At 59.2% G+C, this 17,404-nt stretch overlaps 2 protein-coding genes across 2 annotated transcripts; one reads left to right on the top strand and one right to left on the bottom strand.

The window, feature by feature from the left end:
- Positions 1 to 971: 971 nt before the first annotated feature.
- Positions 972 to 3,196, bottom strand: cdkb1 (plant specific cyclin dependent kinase; the record flags this gene model as incomplete). Its single annotated transcript, XM_002947110.1, has 9 exons — positions 972 to 1,611; positions 1,690 to 1,807; positions 1,894 to 2,003; positions 2,138 to 2,248; positions 2,323 to 2,496; positions 2,592 to 2,681; positions 2,764 to 2,815; positions 2,891 to 2,973; positions 3,083 to 3,196. The coding sequence occupies 9 exons, from the start codon at positions 3,194 to 3,196 to the stop codon at positions 1,492 to 1,494; spliced, it is 972 nt and encodes a 323-aa protein (XP_002947156.1). The 3' UTR covers positions 972 to 1,491.
- An 808-nt stretch (positions 3,197 to 4,004) lies between these two features.
- Positions 4,005 to 15,863, top strand: VOLCADRAFT_87528 (uncharacterized protein; the record flags this gene model as incomplete). Its single annotated transcript, XM_002947249.1, has 18 exons — positions 4,005 to 4,331; positions 4,823 to 4,924; positions 5,138 to 5,570; positions 6,339 to 6,433; positions 6,994 to 7,293; positions 7,836 to 8,012; positions 8,379 to 8,909; positions 9,583 to 9,818; positions 9,885 to 9,929; positions 10,110 to 10,467; positions 10,846 to 11,240; positions 11,741 to 11,999; positions 12,547 to 12,696; positions 12,964 to 13,343; positions 13,730 to 13,935; positions 14,590 to 14,785; positions 15,281 to 15,473; positions 15,720 to 15,863. Coding segments are annotated over 18 exons (4,527 nt in total), but the record flags the coding sequence as incomplete, so codon positions are not given.
- Positions 15,864 to 17,404: the final 1,541 nt, after the last annotated feature.

Raw genomic sequence — 17,404 nt, 5'->3', positions numbered from 1 at the left:
ACTGGCATCAGTATGGTCCTCTTTCCTGTTCTCTGCCGTGGCTAGCTGGCTATGTCCATGCCCCACCAACTGCAGCCTACCCCTGGCAAGCAGGGGGTTCCCCGCCTTTGGGCCTCTGGTGACCGTGCCGCTTTAGCTGCCCATCAACACGACAACATCACCTCCGACCTGAGACCAGTGGCCCCACACACAATGCTCTCCGGCAACACTTTCAGACCGAGGCGCCCGTCCTTAGGACGCAATCAAAAGCGGTTACCATAACTTGGTGCCTGAGAGGGGAATGGAACTTTCCCTGCTAACCGCCCGCTCTTCGACGGGTGCTACGATCAGCTGTCCTACATGTTGAACCTGTTGCGGCAGTAACAGGGCCCCCGCCCGTGCCGTACGATCAAAAGTCATAAATGCTCCATAAGGCTCCAAGCAGAAACGTGAAAATCATGGGGGCATTCTCCGGACGAGACCACCACCAACCTCCCGCGCCCAGATCATGCGCGGTCCGCGCAGGCAGGCAGAGAATTAATTCGAATGAAGGCAGGCGGCGCCGTGATAACTTGCTAAACTCACTAACGGAAAGCCACTACTTATGTCCCCAGGGAGCAGCGGTTTTGCCGCTGTTGTGGTACCAATAGCCAAGTCGAGAATGTGTTATTGGATTGGCCAAACTGTAATGATATTCGTGCGGAAGAGGGATTCGATCGTCAACAGAGCATCGCCATGAAATGGGAGCCGGTACGTCTGGCGAGGATGTTGGAACGTATGTGGACTCACCACAACTCAGTTATCCCCTTTGGGCGCTAGTTTGTGCTGATACTGTTTCCTTTTCTCCGTGGCAGGTATTGCCCTTGGGCCTTCGGAACGTAAAGGTGGTTGGGTATCACCCCCCAACCATTTAACACACACTTTTATGTCACTGCGTCTGCGTAATTGACCCAATCCCTTCATGTAATGGTGTTTCGCTAAACGGACGCAGTACGGAAGTAATTACAGTGCACGGCGTTCAGAAGCTCCCTCGGGCAAGCACGTGCAATCTATTGAAGGAAATTTGCGGGTGTGCTGACGGTGCAAGGGTCCATGCTGCTGAATTTCCTTCTTTTCGGGCTGCAAATATTATAATTGCACCTAAACCTTGCACGGTAAGCTCACCCGCGCAAAGGCGATGTAGTATTTGTAGTCCTGTAGCTGTTACCTAGGCAGCCACCTATTCTAAACCTTTCACGACAGAAACGGCCCCCGATTAATTTGCACACAGAATCGCACTGCTAGAAGCTGCTGCCCTTGCAAACTAAAGGGCTCAATGCGCAGCTGCACACGAACACTCGTCCCTGCTCACTGATCTAGTTGTCGCTTCACGACACGGATAGGAACTACGAGATGTGCATGCACATCGTGATGAGCTATATACATGCGTCCACAAGGCCAATGCGTCAAACGGGATGCAATTCATTCCTTCGGTCCTCATCCAGTTCGTCATTGAAGTTCACGCCTGCTTTGTTAATGGACGTTCGCCGCCGCCGCCTCGGCCATGCGATCCCGGACTTCCTGGCTTTCAAGCGCGTCAACCGCTACCTTATCGAGATCGTCGAAGTATGGGTGGTTGAGCGCCTCCTTGGCCTGTGCATGCATATCGAAAGCTGGTGACAATCAAGGCTAGTCGCGCATAACTTCGTGTACACGTTCGTAAGCACTCACCGAGATCCGTAGCGCAGGGTCGTAGGCAAACATGCGCTTCAGCAGATCGATGCCCGCCTCCTCAAGAGTGGGGAAGATGCGGCGCAGGTCTTGCGGCTGCCACTGCGGCCACTCGTGCCTACAAGAAATAACCCCAAACTGCTCAGTGGCTTCGCAGCGATATGGAGGCGAAATGAGGCACTGTGTCAGGAAAGCCTGACATACCAGTCGCGTAGCTTGGTAACGCCTGGCCAGGTATCCTCGTTCGGCGTGCCCAGGAGCTTGAAGATGTGTAGAAGCTGCTGATACTCACTGTCACCCGGGAACAATGGGGCCTGCGTGCAACAAGACCCCTCGGCGAAAGCACGACAGGAAGAGATTCCCTAAGAACGACTGGTTGCAATGGTGAGAGCAACCAGATGCTACGGCAGTTGCAAACCATAGCTGTGGCAGAGTGCCAAGGGCCCACCTTGCGCACGAGCTCAGCAAAAATGCAGCCTACAGACCACATATCGACGGGTGTTGCGTAATGGGTTGCGCCCAGGAGCACCTCTGGCGCGCGGTACCAGAGCGTGACGATCTGCAGTAACCATGGTATTGAACGACTGTAAGCGGCTTGGCGGCCGGAGCCCTACAGGATTGTCTAGTGCATACCTCGTGTGTATAGCTCTTTAGAGGGACGCTGAAGTGGCGGCCCAAGCCCAGGTCAGCGACTTTCAAGCACATCTTCTCATCGTCGACGAGCAGGTTCTGCGGCTTGAGATCACGGTGCAATACGCCGTGCATGTGACAGTACGCGACGCCCTTGATGAGCTGGTAAACCATACTCTGTGCAAACAGGTGTCACGGGATAGAGCTCCGCGTTAGAACCTGAATGAAACCTGATGTGTTTCCTGTACGAGGGCAGCGCGAGCTGGCCATACCTTAATGTGCATGGTGGGCAGGGGATGCGCGGGTCCTTTGCCGTTCCTGTCCATCCACTTCTTCATGTCGGTGTTGAGGTACTCGAAGACCTGTCGCCCAAGCACGGAGCGAGCGAGCGAGCGAGTTGCCACACCACCCTTATGTCATTCTTCGAGCTAGTAATTTCCTCACCAAGTACAGGCAGGGCTTGTTGTTTTCCTCGGTATGCTCGACGCATAGCAACCTGCACGCAGTGCTCTAGGTCAAGGCCTCCTGCAACCACAAAGGCCTTTGACTTTTTACTGCATAAAGCTCTTACTTGACGATATGGTTGCTGTCTGAGAGCATTTGCAGCAGAGAAATCTCGCGGAGGGTTGTTGACGGCACACCTTCTTCCTCCATCTGGAATGGAAAAGGTAAACGATGGCCTGGGCTTGCAAGTTATTGCAGATGCTGGACGGAATGCTGCACTCTAGATTATCGGAGGGCACTTAGCGCAGGCCCTGCGCACCTCTAATCGGCATTTTTTCAAGGCAACCAGCTTCCCAGTGTTGATGTCCCGCGCTTTATAAACCTTCCCATAGGTACCCTCGCCAATCTTCTCAATTTTCTCGTAAGCATCCATCCTTTTGAAAGCTCGGCAAGCTACCGCAGAGGGGGTGAGGCTTACGCTATTGCGTATTGATGTGAGTTTGTAAAGATGAGCCTACGGTGCATATGCGATATAGGAAGGCAAAGGCGGAAGTCCGATTATTTTGAAGGAGAATGCAAAGCGCCTTTGTACGGACAGCTTGGATTTGGATTTGGGGTCCTCATTGTGTATGAGCGTTGCATGGCGTGCATGATGTCTTCGTTCTATCCCTACTCTGCCATGCTTGAGCCGTGGGGTAGCGCGAACGGATTGGCAAAGATGCGCACGGAAATTGTCGGCTCTGCATGTTATCTTCCCTCTTTGTAATACAACAGATAAAATAATATATATAGAGCGTAAATGAAAAATCTTGTCATAGAACGCGACCACTGTGTCCAGCTCGGTTTAGGCGAGGATGGCGCACCTGTTGGCTTTTGCATCAATGCAACGGACTCAACCATATATGTGATTACCCAATTCGGCTTTGTGCACAGCTTTCGTGCTGGCGAAAACCCTACCGTGGGTATTGGCCGGGACGGCGGCGGGCACCCCTTCCTAGTACCTCATCCCATCACGTGTAGCATCCTCAGGGGCTCCATAGGAGTAGCCCATTATCGCATTGGTGGTGTGCAAAGTAGTCGACACCCTTCACGCGGGGAAAAAGTTCAACCCTTAGAACGCCGCCGAAGACAGCACCCCTGGGGGCATTCAAGCGGCAATGCCCTACCGCGGGGCCTTCCCTTCCTCATGAGCTCTTGGCAGCTTCTCTCCATAATACGTAGCGTTTCCCCGCAAATGCCAGCACCACTGCACCAAAGCGCTAACCAGCCTGAGGAAAATTGCCAACTACCCGCAACAAGAGCTCCTTCAGAGCGCTCCTTCAACCCCTCAATTTGATGTCTTAAATCAGGCTCTCTGGCGTTACCCCCTGGAATGGGAGCTGCTGTCCAAGGAGGATGTCGCGGACGTGCTCGATGGGCAAAGCACCGGTGGACTAGGGCCCAGGGCACACACGTGGCTGGCTTCCTTCACCTACGTCCTTGAACTGGACGCGCTCTGCATCGCCACACGTGGCGGTGCCATTGCGCTGCTGCACGTGGGGGATGGCTCCACGAGGTACCTAGAGCAGGTGCGTGGGTAGGGCGGCGACATGTTGCGGCTCGGTCGGGTTGTGGCTTTTAATGCTTCAGGCGTGCCACACCACCAGTCGGACCTGAGGACAGGGGAGAGGAAGTCCGGACACAGTAACAGGGGCAAAACACACTACTGGTTCCCAGGACCGGTCCGGCAGCCGGTGCAGGAGATGTACACGTCTGGGCCCTATTGCCAAGGGAAGGGGCCTACCGACACGAAAAGGTCGCATGGAAAAGCGGCACCGTCCTGTCATGTGGGTTGTCCAGGCGAGGTTGTTCTACAGCCGCGAGAAGTGGATTGCTGTGTCGTGCGTCCCTGTATAGTGTGCCCCTGCATTGTAATATCAGGGCCGAGACCAGTTGTCGGTTGCTGGACGGGCATACGCCAGTTGGCCTCTCTCTGCCACCGCATCAAGTAAAAACACCGACCTGCATTATGGAGGGGAAACGGGTGCGCCAAAGTTGGCCTCCACTGGTCCCTTACCAGGTCGGCGACATCGACGGCGGTGTGGCATGTCTGGAGTGGAGCCCTGATGGGGAGCTGCTCGCCATCCTCAGTGGTACGGGCAACCTGCTGGTCATGAACCAGGTGCGACACCCCCAGTCTCCACAACCCGCATGTGCCCGTATGTGCAATACGATCAGGGGGCACTCCGGCGCTGGGGCCGGGGCTGAGCCGTCGAGACAGAGAGACAGCACCGCTCGAGCCAACGCTGTGCGACCGCTCCGATGCCGTGTGACCGCCAATACTGTGTGACCGTTCCCACCACTACCCGCGTCTGGGGCACCCTGTGCTGGGCAGGCTTGGGAGCTGCTGTCCGAGGGACCAGCGCTGGGGCCGTCCGCAGCGGAGGCAACCGCAGCCGCGTACGGCGAGAACAGCAGCCTCTTCCAGGACGCCCTGCTCAGCTGGCGCGGCGACGGCAAGTTCTTTGCGGTCGTGTGCCGCGACCCGACGGTGGCAGTGGTGCCAGGATCGGTGGCCTTGCCGCCGTACCGAATACGGATCTGGGATCGCGGTACACTGGAGCTGCATGCGGCTGGCGAGCCTGCAGATGGCATTATACCCCTACCTGCTTGGCAGCCCAACGGCCGGCACCTGTACGTCCCCGCGCTGGCGACAGGGGCCATGCCCTCGGGGACAAGTGGCGCCAGTGACGGAGGTGCAGTGCCATCGATTCTGCTGTACGAGCGCAACGGCTTGCGTCACGGCGGCTTCAACCTGCCAAGCAAGGGTAAGACCGCGCAGACTGCCTCGCTTCACGCGGGGGCTCCAGCTCCCATGCAGCCATGGTCCCGTGGGCGGTTACTACTGCAGTTACCACCGGGCTCACGACTTTGTCAAGGACTGCCAAGAAGGGGCTGGAGTGCTAATGGTGTTGCTAACGGGCAAGATAGCTCAGGGATAGCACTGGGCCGCAAGATAGCACCTCCGATTCCGCCTGGATGCCATTGCCGCCGTCTGCCCGCTCGGTGATGCGCACTGGCAACCGGTTGAGGCGCCGCAGGGTGCTGTATTGTAGAGGGTATTGTAAAGTCTTCACGGTTGTTAGGCAGGGCTGCATGGCCAGGCACATCGTCAGGGACCCAGTCCGTAGAAGCCTTGGAAGCCGCACAGGGGCACACAACCGCCGCAGCAGCTTGGAGCGCCACCCTTTACCTTTACCGTGTTCGCTACCTCAGCAGTGACGTGTCGTGCAGTCACAGATGGCCTGGGCCTCCCCTCCCCTCCGCTTCCCGCGGACCCATTAATGATCCTCACGTGCTCGCAATTTTAGTCATGCATCGCGCACATTTACAATCTCTTACCTTGATGTGCATGAACTCCTTCATACCTGGTGGACACCGCCCTCTCTTTCAAATACATACATACATACATATATACATACATACATACATATATACATACATACATATATACATACATACATAGACACATGCACATATACACACTTGTTGCTGCTACCGCCACTACAACCACGCGCCGTCACCACTTTCCACAGCTCCTGTGCGGCGCCTGGCTTGGAGCTGCGACTCGGAGCTGCTGGCGGTTGTCACGGCACCGGACCCTGAGGGACCCAACGAGTGGTCGGTGCAGGTAATGCAGAGCTGTGTGTGTCACCATATGGGTGGAACGGCGGGTCGGGTGGGGGCCGGGCCGGGAATGGGGCGCTGCCTGGGCCACTGCCGTGGCCGCCATCGGCTGGCTGTGTGGTCCTGCCCTAGGACCCCCACTTCCCAGCACCTACGGCCACTCACCCCGTCCCGTCCCGTCCCTCCTGGAGCCAATCAGGCAATGCTCGGACGCGCTGTGGGATACCACTGTGCGAGCTGCTGAACCCGCACCAGCATCATCAGCAACAATAGCAGCGCACTGCAATAATTCCGCATCTTGTTGGATGTTTGTGACAGTGGGCCTTACGGACCACCTTCATGGTCGGCCTGTTGGTTCTGCCAATGAACCAATCGCGTTCCTCTGCCGCACCTCCGTAGGCCCGGCTGATGGCGCTCGAACTGAGTCTAGTTCCGAAATGCGTCTTCTCGCTCCACGGCATCCAACCCGGGGAGTAAGCCCCCGCGCAAGATATCTCATTGACTTACCCGCCTGCCGCCCACCTCCCCCCTTCCACATCGCTGTCGCTGTCTGGCGCACCGCAGTTGTGGCACCGCAGCAACTGGCACTGGTACCTGAAGCACGAGCGGAGGTACGTCCACAGCGTGGGGGGTGGCGCCGCGGCGGACCTGGGCCCTCAGCTCCGCTGGGACGAGCAACACGGCGGTGTGCTGCATGTGCTGACACCCGGCGGCGTGTACGAGACCGTGGGCGTGGCGTGGGACACGTGCGTTTCGGAGCGGGGCACGGCAGTGGTAGTGGACGGGCGGGGCCTGCTGCTGACGCCGCTGCGGCACGGCCTGGTGCCTCCGCCCATGTGCGCGGCAAGGGTGGACCTTCCGGAGGTATGAGGGGGGGATACTGCTGCAAACCGGGGAATTGGAGACGGGTGGGACGGGGGTTAGGTGGGAACGGGGTTAGGGATGCATAGGGGCACGGGCGGTAAGTGGCACGAAGGGGGGCGAACGTGGGGCTTGCTGCTCAGGTGGGTTCAGACCCACCCAGAGCTACATATCGGGTGTCAGGTCAGTGGCTTTTGCCTCGCGGTGTCGTTGAGGAACCGGTTTCGGGATGCAGGGGCCACAGCGTGTATCGTGTTATCGTGCAGGTGGGCACCGGAACCATTGGGCGCTGTTGCTGCGAGGCTGTAAGGGCGCAGTCCAGTCCCGCTTTGGTGTCTTTGCTTCGCGCTGTGTACGCAAACGGACCCTGTGGAGAGATGCCTCCGGCTCCATCTTCTCCAGATGCACACGTACACCAACTCGTACCTCTCGTGACTGTCCAACCACCAACACAGTATAAACTATTTCTTATGATATCCCCCTGATGGTAGCTTTCCCCCTGCGCCGGCGCGTCCTGTTGGTTTTACAACCTCCTTGCGAGCCAGGCGGCTGTGGATGTGGCCATTGCGGCGCTGCCTGCTCCCCGGGCCCCGTCAGCCTCCACCGCGTCCTCCTCGTCCTGTTGGGAGGATCACGACGAGGTGGTGGCCGCCCTGACATCCAGTGGCCGCCTGCTGCTGGCCAGGAGCGTGGAGGAGGACCTGTGGCAGGAGACGCTCGAGGTGGGCCGGGCTGGACCGGGCGGGGGTGGGGAGATCGGCGGCGGGGTGCCGGGTGCGGCAGCCGGCGGTCGTGCATAGTAGCGAGGTGCACGAGGGAGCGCAAAGATAGGCACACGCAAGCTCACACACACACACACACACACACGCATGCAAGCACACACACACGGTGCATCCATTTCATCCCAGTGTGGTGTAAGTGCCCAGCGCTCCTGCCCGTTACGTGCTTCGTGCATTGGTCGCTAACGTCCGCCATGGCCGCAAGGCTCTGTCGTCCCCGTTTCCCTCCACCACACACACACACACACACACACATGCACGTGCACGTGCACACACCTGGGCCCCCCCACCACTGTGGATTCACTGCAGGATCAGGAGGCGTTGCTGGCTGAGGGGTATAAGGGAAGCCCAGGAGTGGGAGGGGGAGGGAGAAGCGGTGGCGCCCCCGCAGCACTGCTGCCTGCGGCGCCAGTCCTCGACGTACCTCTCGCCGGTGGCCGCCGTGCACGTGCCGTTTGCTGGATGTACGGTAGCTCGTCCCTGCTCGTCCTGGCATCGCCGTACCCGGAGCCCGGTCTGGAGGACGGCGCGGGTGACGTGCTGGTGCAGGTAGACGTGGAGTGGGTGTCGTCCGGCCCAGCTGACCCAACTGACCCGCGGGTCAGTCCGGAGGTCCGGTTGACGGAGCACGTGCCCGTATACGCCGGCGCCCGGGTGCTGCGCTTGGCGCCACACACAGCCGGCGGCGTAGCGGTGCAGCTGGCGCGGGGCGCAGTGGCGCGATTCACGAGGGGTGCCGCCGCGCTCGTGTCCTGCGGGCCGGCAGCGGCGTTCAAGATGCCCTGCCCCATCGTGCGCTCCACACCTGCACTCCTGAGGAGCGCAGGATCCAGCGCCGAGGTAAGCATCCTAGGGGCGCACGGCGATGGGCAGTCAGCTGCCGCCGCGTGGAGAGTGCCTCTGACCCCGCGGGCCTGCCCTGGCAGTTGGCACTCTTGTGACACCATCGGCAGCTGCCGCTGCCGCGGCCGCTTTTCGCCTCTGTACCTCTCTCAAGAGGTCCCCTCCTGCCCGTGGCGACCAGTAGCGCCAGGGAAGCGCAGGTCAAGGGGCTACAGCACATGTCACCTCTCCGGCACATCAGTACCGTTGCTTCGGTCGCTGGGGCGGCTCCGGTCCAGTCGATATCCTCCTTCAATGGGGGCGTCGGAAGTATCCGCCTATGTAGCCCACGACACTCGACAGCCTTGTACATTCGACAGCGTTGCTCCCTTTCGCGCAAAGGCAACATCCCCAAGCGGTCTGGACCCATCGCATTGATCTGCGTTTGTCCTTCAAGTCTCCCCCGCGCAAACCCTTTTATCATTCCCGTCGATTTAATCAACCAACCAATCCATCTCTCTTCACGTTGGCGTGTGCACAAACGACTGCATTTGCAGCTGAACGCGCGCTGACTGCCCCTGGCCCCTCCCGACTCCCGCCTTTTCACCCCCAAGTCCTGTTCAGCACCTGGCCCCGCAGCGCGCTCAGCCACCTGGCCTATCCCCTCCCCTTCCCTCTTCTTCCCCCTCAGGAGCAGCTGCTACCCCCGCTGGTGGGTCTCAGCCGCACCGGGATGCTGTGCTGGGGCAGCGCCGTCATCGCAACGGCAGACGTCACATCCGTCGCTGTAAGGGCTCGTGGGCCCGGCGGCCCCGCGCTGCTGTACACGACGCGCAAGAACCTGATGTACACTGTGCTGATGAGTCAGCTGGCGTCGTACACGCACCGGGAACTCACCGCCGACCCCCACGGCTTCCGCTCCCATAGGTAAATTCGTGTCTATCTGTCTGTCTGTCTGCCTGTCTGTCTGTCTGTCTGTCTGTCTGCTGGCAGCACCAGGGTCAAGCCTCTGGCAGTCCGCAGCTCTCATGCGGCAACGTGCGGGTGGTGGTAGTAGTGGTGGTGGTGGTGGTGGTGGTAGTGGTGGTGGTGGTAGTGGGTGCGCATCCATCATCCGTTTATCGGTTATCGCACCACCTGAACGGAGTATCAACGGTTCGCCCGTCCTAACCTGGTCCGACCCGTCTGCTGGGCCCCACCCCGCGCACGGTACCACAGGCGCGAGGGTGAGATGCGGGCGGCCATGCACGCGGCCATGTTCCCGGATGCCGCCACCGCCGCCTCCAGGGATGTGGCTGTGAGAGCTGTGGAGGCGGGCGCCATGCTGGTCGCCTGCCCCTCCACCACTACGGATCCAGAACCAGGGTCAGGATCCGGGCCGGCGGCCTCCACACGGCCTGCAGACGTGGTGCCCTTGCCGGTTGTGGTGCTGCAGATGCCGCGGGGCAACCTGGAGGGGGTGTCCCCCAGGGCCCTGGTGCTGGCGGCCCTGGTTGGGGCTCTGAGGCGGAGGGACTTCGCGGAGGCGTGGAGGCTGGCCAGCGTGCAGCGAGTGGACCTCAACCTGCTGGTGCGGGTGCGGGATGGGGGATGTGGAGGGAATCATGTGCAAATAGATGCGAGGGTGGGGACTAGTGAGGGGGCTGGGGCTAGAATGCCGGCGTGAAAGTGAAAGGCGAAGGGGAGGTAAGAGGAGTGGGTTCCTCTTCACATCATGACTGCCCCGATGTGAACGGGGCTGGGGGCCGGCTAGGCGTCGTTGAACATCCTTTCCATTCGCCCTAATTGCAGCCAAGCTATTTGTGCTTAAATCTTGGACCTGTAGACACGGCCTCTGACTTATGCAGCGGACGCCATCGCTTTTCTCACTCTCCCGGCCCCACTGGCTCTGGCCCCAACCCCCTCCTGGCCCCGCTCCTCCTCCTTCCCCTTCATACCCGGGGGCCTCTCGCAGGTGGACTACGGGTGGCCCTCCTTCCTGACCGCTGCCGGGGCCTTTGTGGCCGCAGTGGCTCGCCCCGCGGACCTGTGCGACCTGCTGTTTGCGCTGCGGGCCGGCAGTGCGCTGGCGGAGGGGGGCGCGTATGCGGGGGCGCTGGCATGGCTGGGGGAGGAAGTCTCCAAGAACCCCGCAGGGGCGGCGCAAGAGCGGCAACAACAACAACATCGGCAGCAGCCGCAGCGACGCGGTGCCGTGGCCAAGGGCGGTGAGGAGCCCAGTGCCAGCGGCCGCGCTGAGGAGGGCAGCGGTGGCAAGGTTACGGCTGTGTGTAGGGCTGTTCGCGACGCGGTGCTGGGACTGCCGGATGCGCACAAGTACCTCGAGGTGGTGGTTACGTCGTATGCCAGGTGGGTTGGGTAGTGTGGGGCGGGTGGGGCGGGTGTGGAGAGGAGTCCGTGAGGGCAAGGGCGGTGGGGCGGGTGGGCGGCGCAGTGAAGCGGGCTGTCTTTGGGCGGCCTCAGCAGGCAGGTGGTGGCTCTGGGTTCCTTATGGGTTCCTAACAGCTTCCGAGGCTGAGGAGGAAGGTTGTCGCGCTTCACGTTGTCCGGGCTCTGTCTCGGGACTTACTGGTTGGGCGTGGGACAGCGCGCCACTTGGGCCCCCCCCCCTCGCAAACTGATCGGCTGACTGAGGAACCTGATTGCATCCTTGCTTTACGGATGTTGTTCATGTGACCGGCGCTTGGCCAGGTGTTGAGATTGGGAGTGGATGAGCCCCTACCTGCCAAATACGGTTTCCCGTCGCGCTAGTCCCCTCTCCATTGACTCGAGTTCGCGTGCTTTAACTCTACTCTGCATTCCCCTTGGCGGAAACGTCAATGTATCTCTTCACCCCTTCACCCCCCCAGGAGCGACCCGCCCCAGTTAGAGGACGCCATGCGTTGCATCCGGGACGCTAAGGAGCGGGAGTTACGACCGCCCGCGCCAGGGACTATCGTGTCAAATGGACATAACGTGACAGCGCCACCGCAGCCGCCGGGACACAGCGGGCCCGCAGATAAGGCCCTGAAGCACCTGCTGTTGTATGTTGATGCTGATGAGCTGTACAACACTGCGCTTCGGATGTACGACATGCCGCTGGCTTACATGGTCGTCGTAAATGCCCAGGTAGGTCGCCACTGCGGCGTGTTCCCCTCCCTGGAGGCCACTTGGCCTATCTGCTTGCTTTGGAAGGGATGCCGGGAAAGGATCGGGGGCGTGTGTGCCTTTGGGAATGATGAATGGGCGCAAGTGCTGCCTTGCGGCGCCTCGCGAGGTTGGGAGCTCCTGCACCTGCACCTGCACCTTGGGGCAGTGACGTTGCCGAACTGGATGGGGCTGTGTGATGACGTCCTTCCTCGCACTCCTTGCACCCTCCGACGGAACCATCACCGCACCGCACCGCACTCCGGGCGATTCCTACCGCAGCAGCGGCCTTCTAGCAACGTCCTTTTCCCTCCTGCTACGAGGAGCACCCCAACACCGCCCACTTCCTAGGATTTGGACTCCAGCGGCAGTTGGCGACTTGGGACGTCCGCAGTTTATGCTTCCTTGATCCTCCCCTCACCTTTCTCAACCTTCCTTCCCCGCCTGCCCTCATATCTCACCTCCTTTCGCTCACGTCCACACCCTCATTTTCCCTCCCTCCTGCCTCCCCCGGGTTTGCTGCCCTCAGAAAGACCCGGGCGAGTACCTGTCAGAGCTGCAGCGCTTCGGTGCGCTCAGCCCCCCGGCCCTGCAGCGCCACGCGGTGGACATGTCGCTGCGGCGGTACCCCTCCGCGCTGCGGCACCTGGTGGAGGCGGGGCCGCAGCACTTCGAACAGGTGAGGTCGTGGTTGAGGGGGGAGGGGCGGGGAGGGGAAACGAGCAGTGAGATGCGCTATGGCTAGGTGGGAGGAACGTGCAGGACAGGAGCGCAAAAGTCCAGCAGGAAGCGCCCCGGTATACCGGGAAAGATGAGGCCTGGCGAAGCAAGGCTGTGTCTATGCTCTCTTCCCGCTAACTGGCATGCATGGACTAGCCCGCGTATGCAGCCTACCTCGCGTGTAGGTTCCGCATTGCTCACAACCACCTTCATTTCTTCGCCGCAGGCGCTTCAACTCGCCCGCGAGCGGGGCTTGCTGCGCCAACTGCTTCAGCTGTATGAAAACGACACTGACCACAGGCCTGCCGTACTTGAGGCGTACGGCGAGCATCTTGAGGCATTGAAGCGTTACGAAGACGCGGCGGTGTCGTACCTGTCGGCAGGGAGGCTTGACAAGGCGCTCCGGGCATACCGCACAGCCGGTCGTTGGCGCATGGTGTTCGTGGTAGCGGGCCAGCTGGAGTACGACGAGGCTGCCGTGCAGTCTTTGGCGGCAGAGGTGGCGGAGGAACTTGTGGCTGGTGGTCAGGGTGCTGATGCCGCGGCCGTATTGCTGTCGTACCTGGGTGATGTGGACAACGCCGTGCGGACGTACACTCAGGCGAGGTGAGACCGCATGCGGTGGTATGGACAAGGGGGCCACTAGGGTGGCTGCTGACAATGCTGCTATGAGGGGGTTTAACAAGCACCACAGGACTCCAGAGAGCTCATGGGTTGGAAACTTGCGGCAGTCCAGTCATGAGGTTCTACTGACCGCCAGGACCGGCTTTATGCCTTCTGTTTTGTGAGGCGGCGGGCGCTGGAGAAAGGAAATACGGCACCTCCGAGTCGGCAAGCCACGTCTGCAGAAGCTACCGCACCGGTTGCAGAACCTTTCAGACACTTTTAATAGTGCCATCGTCTCGTCTGGCCGTCCCTTAGTGCCGCAAGTAATGCCTGACTGCTCGTCCCCACGCTGGTCTCGTCTATTCCTCTGCGGCTTCGTCTCCTAGGGAGTGGAGGGAGGCGATGCGGGTGTCGTACGCTCATGGCCGGTCGGACCTTGTGGAGACGGTGGTGATGCCGGCGGCGGCGGAGGGGGCGGCGGCGCTGCTCACAGACGCGCGTGAGTCGACGGAGCGCATCCGCAAGTACGCCCAGCGCCTGGCGGATGTTCGGGCGAGGCGGCTGGCGCTCACTGCGGCTGTCACGGCGGCAGGTGGGCTCAGTGGGTCACAGGGGCTGTGCCGCACACACACAGTCACCGTGGAGAAAGGCGACGGCGCTGTTCCTATCCTCCTTCGCTCCTGTGCTCGTGGCGGCGTGTCCGCCGGGAACGGGTGGGGCAAATGCACTTGCTTGCGAATGAGTGTTGGTTCACGGTAAGAGTTGCACCGTGCTTTGTGATGTGTGCGCGCCCGGGCGGTGCGTGGCGACCGCCCGCTGGTGGCAGCATTGGTTCAAGATTTGGAGGTGGGTAAACCGGAGGATTCCCCCTAACGGGTTTACACGGCTCCCAGCTGCCCCCTCAGGGCGCATGATAGTGGGAAAAGAACAGGGGTGGCCACCGGTTGGTGAAGGAGTTCTATCAGCGGACGATACCCGCCACAGCGAGAGGATGAGAGCTGAAGACGTGCTGCATCTGCATTCACCAGGTTGCAAAGCCGAACGGTGCACTCATTAAGGGGCCTGTTGCCGCTTGGTGCACACCGCCCTGACATACCTGTTACCGTGTACCTGTGGTACATTCATAACATCACAAGGTGATTCATGCGGCTTGCTGTCCTCTGGAGTATGAGGGACTTGTTAATTCCATCTGCCCTGCTGCAAACAAGGTAAGATTGTTTCCATGCATGTTTTTCCTCGACGGCAGACGAGGATGGTGCGGCGCACGGACTGCCGGATGATCTACAGTCCGATGTGGTCTCGCTGGTATCGGGACTGTCCATCTACACGGACGCGACGGGCAGACCCGGACTCACCACCTCCGGAACGAGTTCCGCCTCGTCCCGTGCGCCCTCCACTGTGGGAGGGCGTCAGGCACATAAACAGGAGAAGAAATTGAAAAAGTAAGCCGGTAATGTTGCTGGGAGCCTTCCCATATATGTGGTGTCCGGCAACGGTGGGTTTTTCGGTGTACACTCGCCCGCCGTAGTAAGTACGAAAGCATACGTCCAAATCTATGTACATGATGTCTTGCACGGCGACTGCCTGGCGGCACGAAGGCGAGTTCCACGGTTAGTGACGCTTCCAGTCTGCCCTCGCCAATTGCCTTATATGACCAACAGGTACCCGCAGCATTTTGCTGATTTCGTTACCTCATGCCCGGGTGCGCACCTGCTGCTGCTGTTGCTGCTGCTGCCGCACGCCTAGGCCGCCATCCAATGCAGGCACCGCCTTGCACCAGGCCGCTGTGACCGTATTTTGAGTGTGTTGTATCACGAAAAGTACCTATCGGTGGATGTCAGATTCCGTGATATGCCCGCATGGGATACACCATCCTTGTCCTTTTGCCTAGATTGCTCACTGCTGGCCTATGTCCGTGGCGGTGCATCTCGCTGCAGGGCCGGCAACCGCATCCGTCAGGGCTCCCCTATGGAGGAGGCCAGCCTGGTGTCACACGTGCACGGCCTGGCGCCGCGTGCGGCAATTCTTGAGGAGGCGGGTCAGCTGGGCGAGCTGATGGTTCTACTTGGGCACCAGGAGGATGCGCGGACACTGCAACGTGCTGTGGCAGCCTGGCAGGCGGCCTATCAGGTCGGGCACCTCGGGATCAATCCACTTTTAGAGCACTTCGTGTCTTTCGGCGCTATTTTTTTAACGAGGCGTGCGTGTGTGGATACCGCGAATTCTCGGGTGACTCATGATTTTTTTATTTTGCATTGTGTTGTTCTGACAGGTTTTGTTGTACTGACGGCTTTGCATGACTACGTGCGTCAGCCATACATGAGAGTAGTCTAACTGGACCTGTGTCCTTTGCGGCTATTCCCCCCCGCTGCACAGGAAGCGCGGAAAAACATGGCAGCAAACCCGGTTCCCGTGGACGGGCCGCCGCATGCACGCGCAGAGATGGAGCGCCTGCTTCAGCCTGCCCCCGACACATCAAATTTGGCCTGGAAGTGGGAGGTGCTGCGAGATTTTGCTTAATTTTCCTCAACTCTTGCGACTCTGATCGTCTGACCTGACGGCAAGAAGGAGGCCTGTCAAGACAGTGGCTCCATATGTGCTATTAGTGCCTTGAGATTACCACCGGTTACTCTGCAGCAGTAACCGGTTTAGAAGCATGCATTACAATGTGGACATGAAACGCGGATTCATGCCTCACGTGCCAAGATAGCCTGACAAGAGCATTCAGAATCTGCTGCTTAAAGTTTTCATTGGTATTGTATGGCAGAAGTGTGTGCTCTCAAAGTAAGCTGTATGACATGTGGGTTCGAAGCTGCAACTGGTATTTTCAGGTACCCGTAAAAAAACTCTGTAACTACACGTCGGAATGTATTTATAAAAGCATGTAGCTGCTTGCAAAAAATGTCATAAATAAGAATTATTAAACCCCCGCTTAAAGAGGTTTATGGGAGGCATCCGTATCGGTCGGGTCGCGATGGCGTGCTCACATAGATTTTGGCGACAAGCCATAGCATATAGATTCTGATCCTGCTTTAGAAGTCGGCACGCCGGCTGCTAGTTGTGGTACTGGTACGTCACACCACATCCAGTCATCCGGTCCTCAAGGCTGCGGTAATACTTTTGCAGCGAATACCAGCGTCCAGCGATTACGACGGAGGTAATGGTCAGAGACGGTCAGAGGAGAGGGCGCAGGCACCGAGGGCTGCGTTGTGGCTGGGCTGAGGGCCGGGGTTAAGACAGTAACACCAAGGATGCATTTTATGAGCGTCTATAGTTACAAGTTACAAGTGCCGCACGAGTGCGCGGCACAAGTGTCCATCAAAGCCGGGAGGCCATGGAATATATTGATAGTTGGTTCCACCGTACAACCGACGGTGGTTTTTTGGTCCTGCTACCCAGACCCACCTCATCCAGTCTATATGGAGCTGCCAGAACCCAGGAGAGGCCATGAAATATTCTTCGTATCACCGGAAATGCGGTTTGTAGGCGAGGCCTTTTAGCAGTGGGATTGTACGGCGGTGGCATACGGACTCGTCTGGGTGCGCCTTTACTAGGAGTGACAAAGGTAGAAAGCCGAAGCGGCAACAGAGGCGCCTGTTAATAAAGACACGATATCTGGGGTTAGTGTATGGGCCGTAACGGCAGTTCTGTTCCTGCCGTCAGCAGTTGTATGACACAGCAAGAGCAGCTATGTTCGCGTTGAGTGCAAAATTAGATAAGCTAAAGTTGTTCGCCCCAGATGTGAGGATGAGGTGTTTCGATTCGCAGGTACGAGCAATACTGTTGTATGGTTGTCAAGCGTGGGGGCCGTTTATGCTAGCTGAGGTCTTGGACAGGCTCAGGAGGCGGAGTGATTCGAGTAACCTTGCAGAGGGGCCCTTCGAGGCATGCCTAAAGGACAGAGCAGTGCAGATTCAGATATCTTTCATGCGACAAATTGTAGGAGCTGCCAGATCAACACACCGCCTCCTGTTTGCTGAGCTGTCGCAGCTACCCCTCCAATACCACGTCTTCAAGCAGGTTGTGAGGTTTTGGAACAGTGTCCGTTTACAGCGTGGGTC

This window comes from Volvox carteri (genome assembly GCF_000143455.1).
Source record: "Volvox carteri f. nagariensis unplaced genomic scaffold VOLCAscaffold_5, whole genome shotgun sequence".
Classification (NCBI taxonomy): domain Eukaryota; kingdom Viridiplantae; phylum Chlorophyta; class Chlorophyceae; order Chlamydomonadales; family Volvocaceae; genus Volvox; species Volvox carteri.
This window is presented reverse-complemented; position numbering and strand designations above follow the sequence as displayed.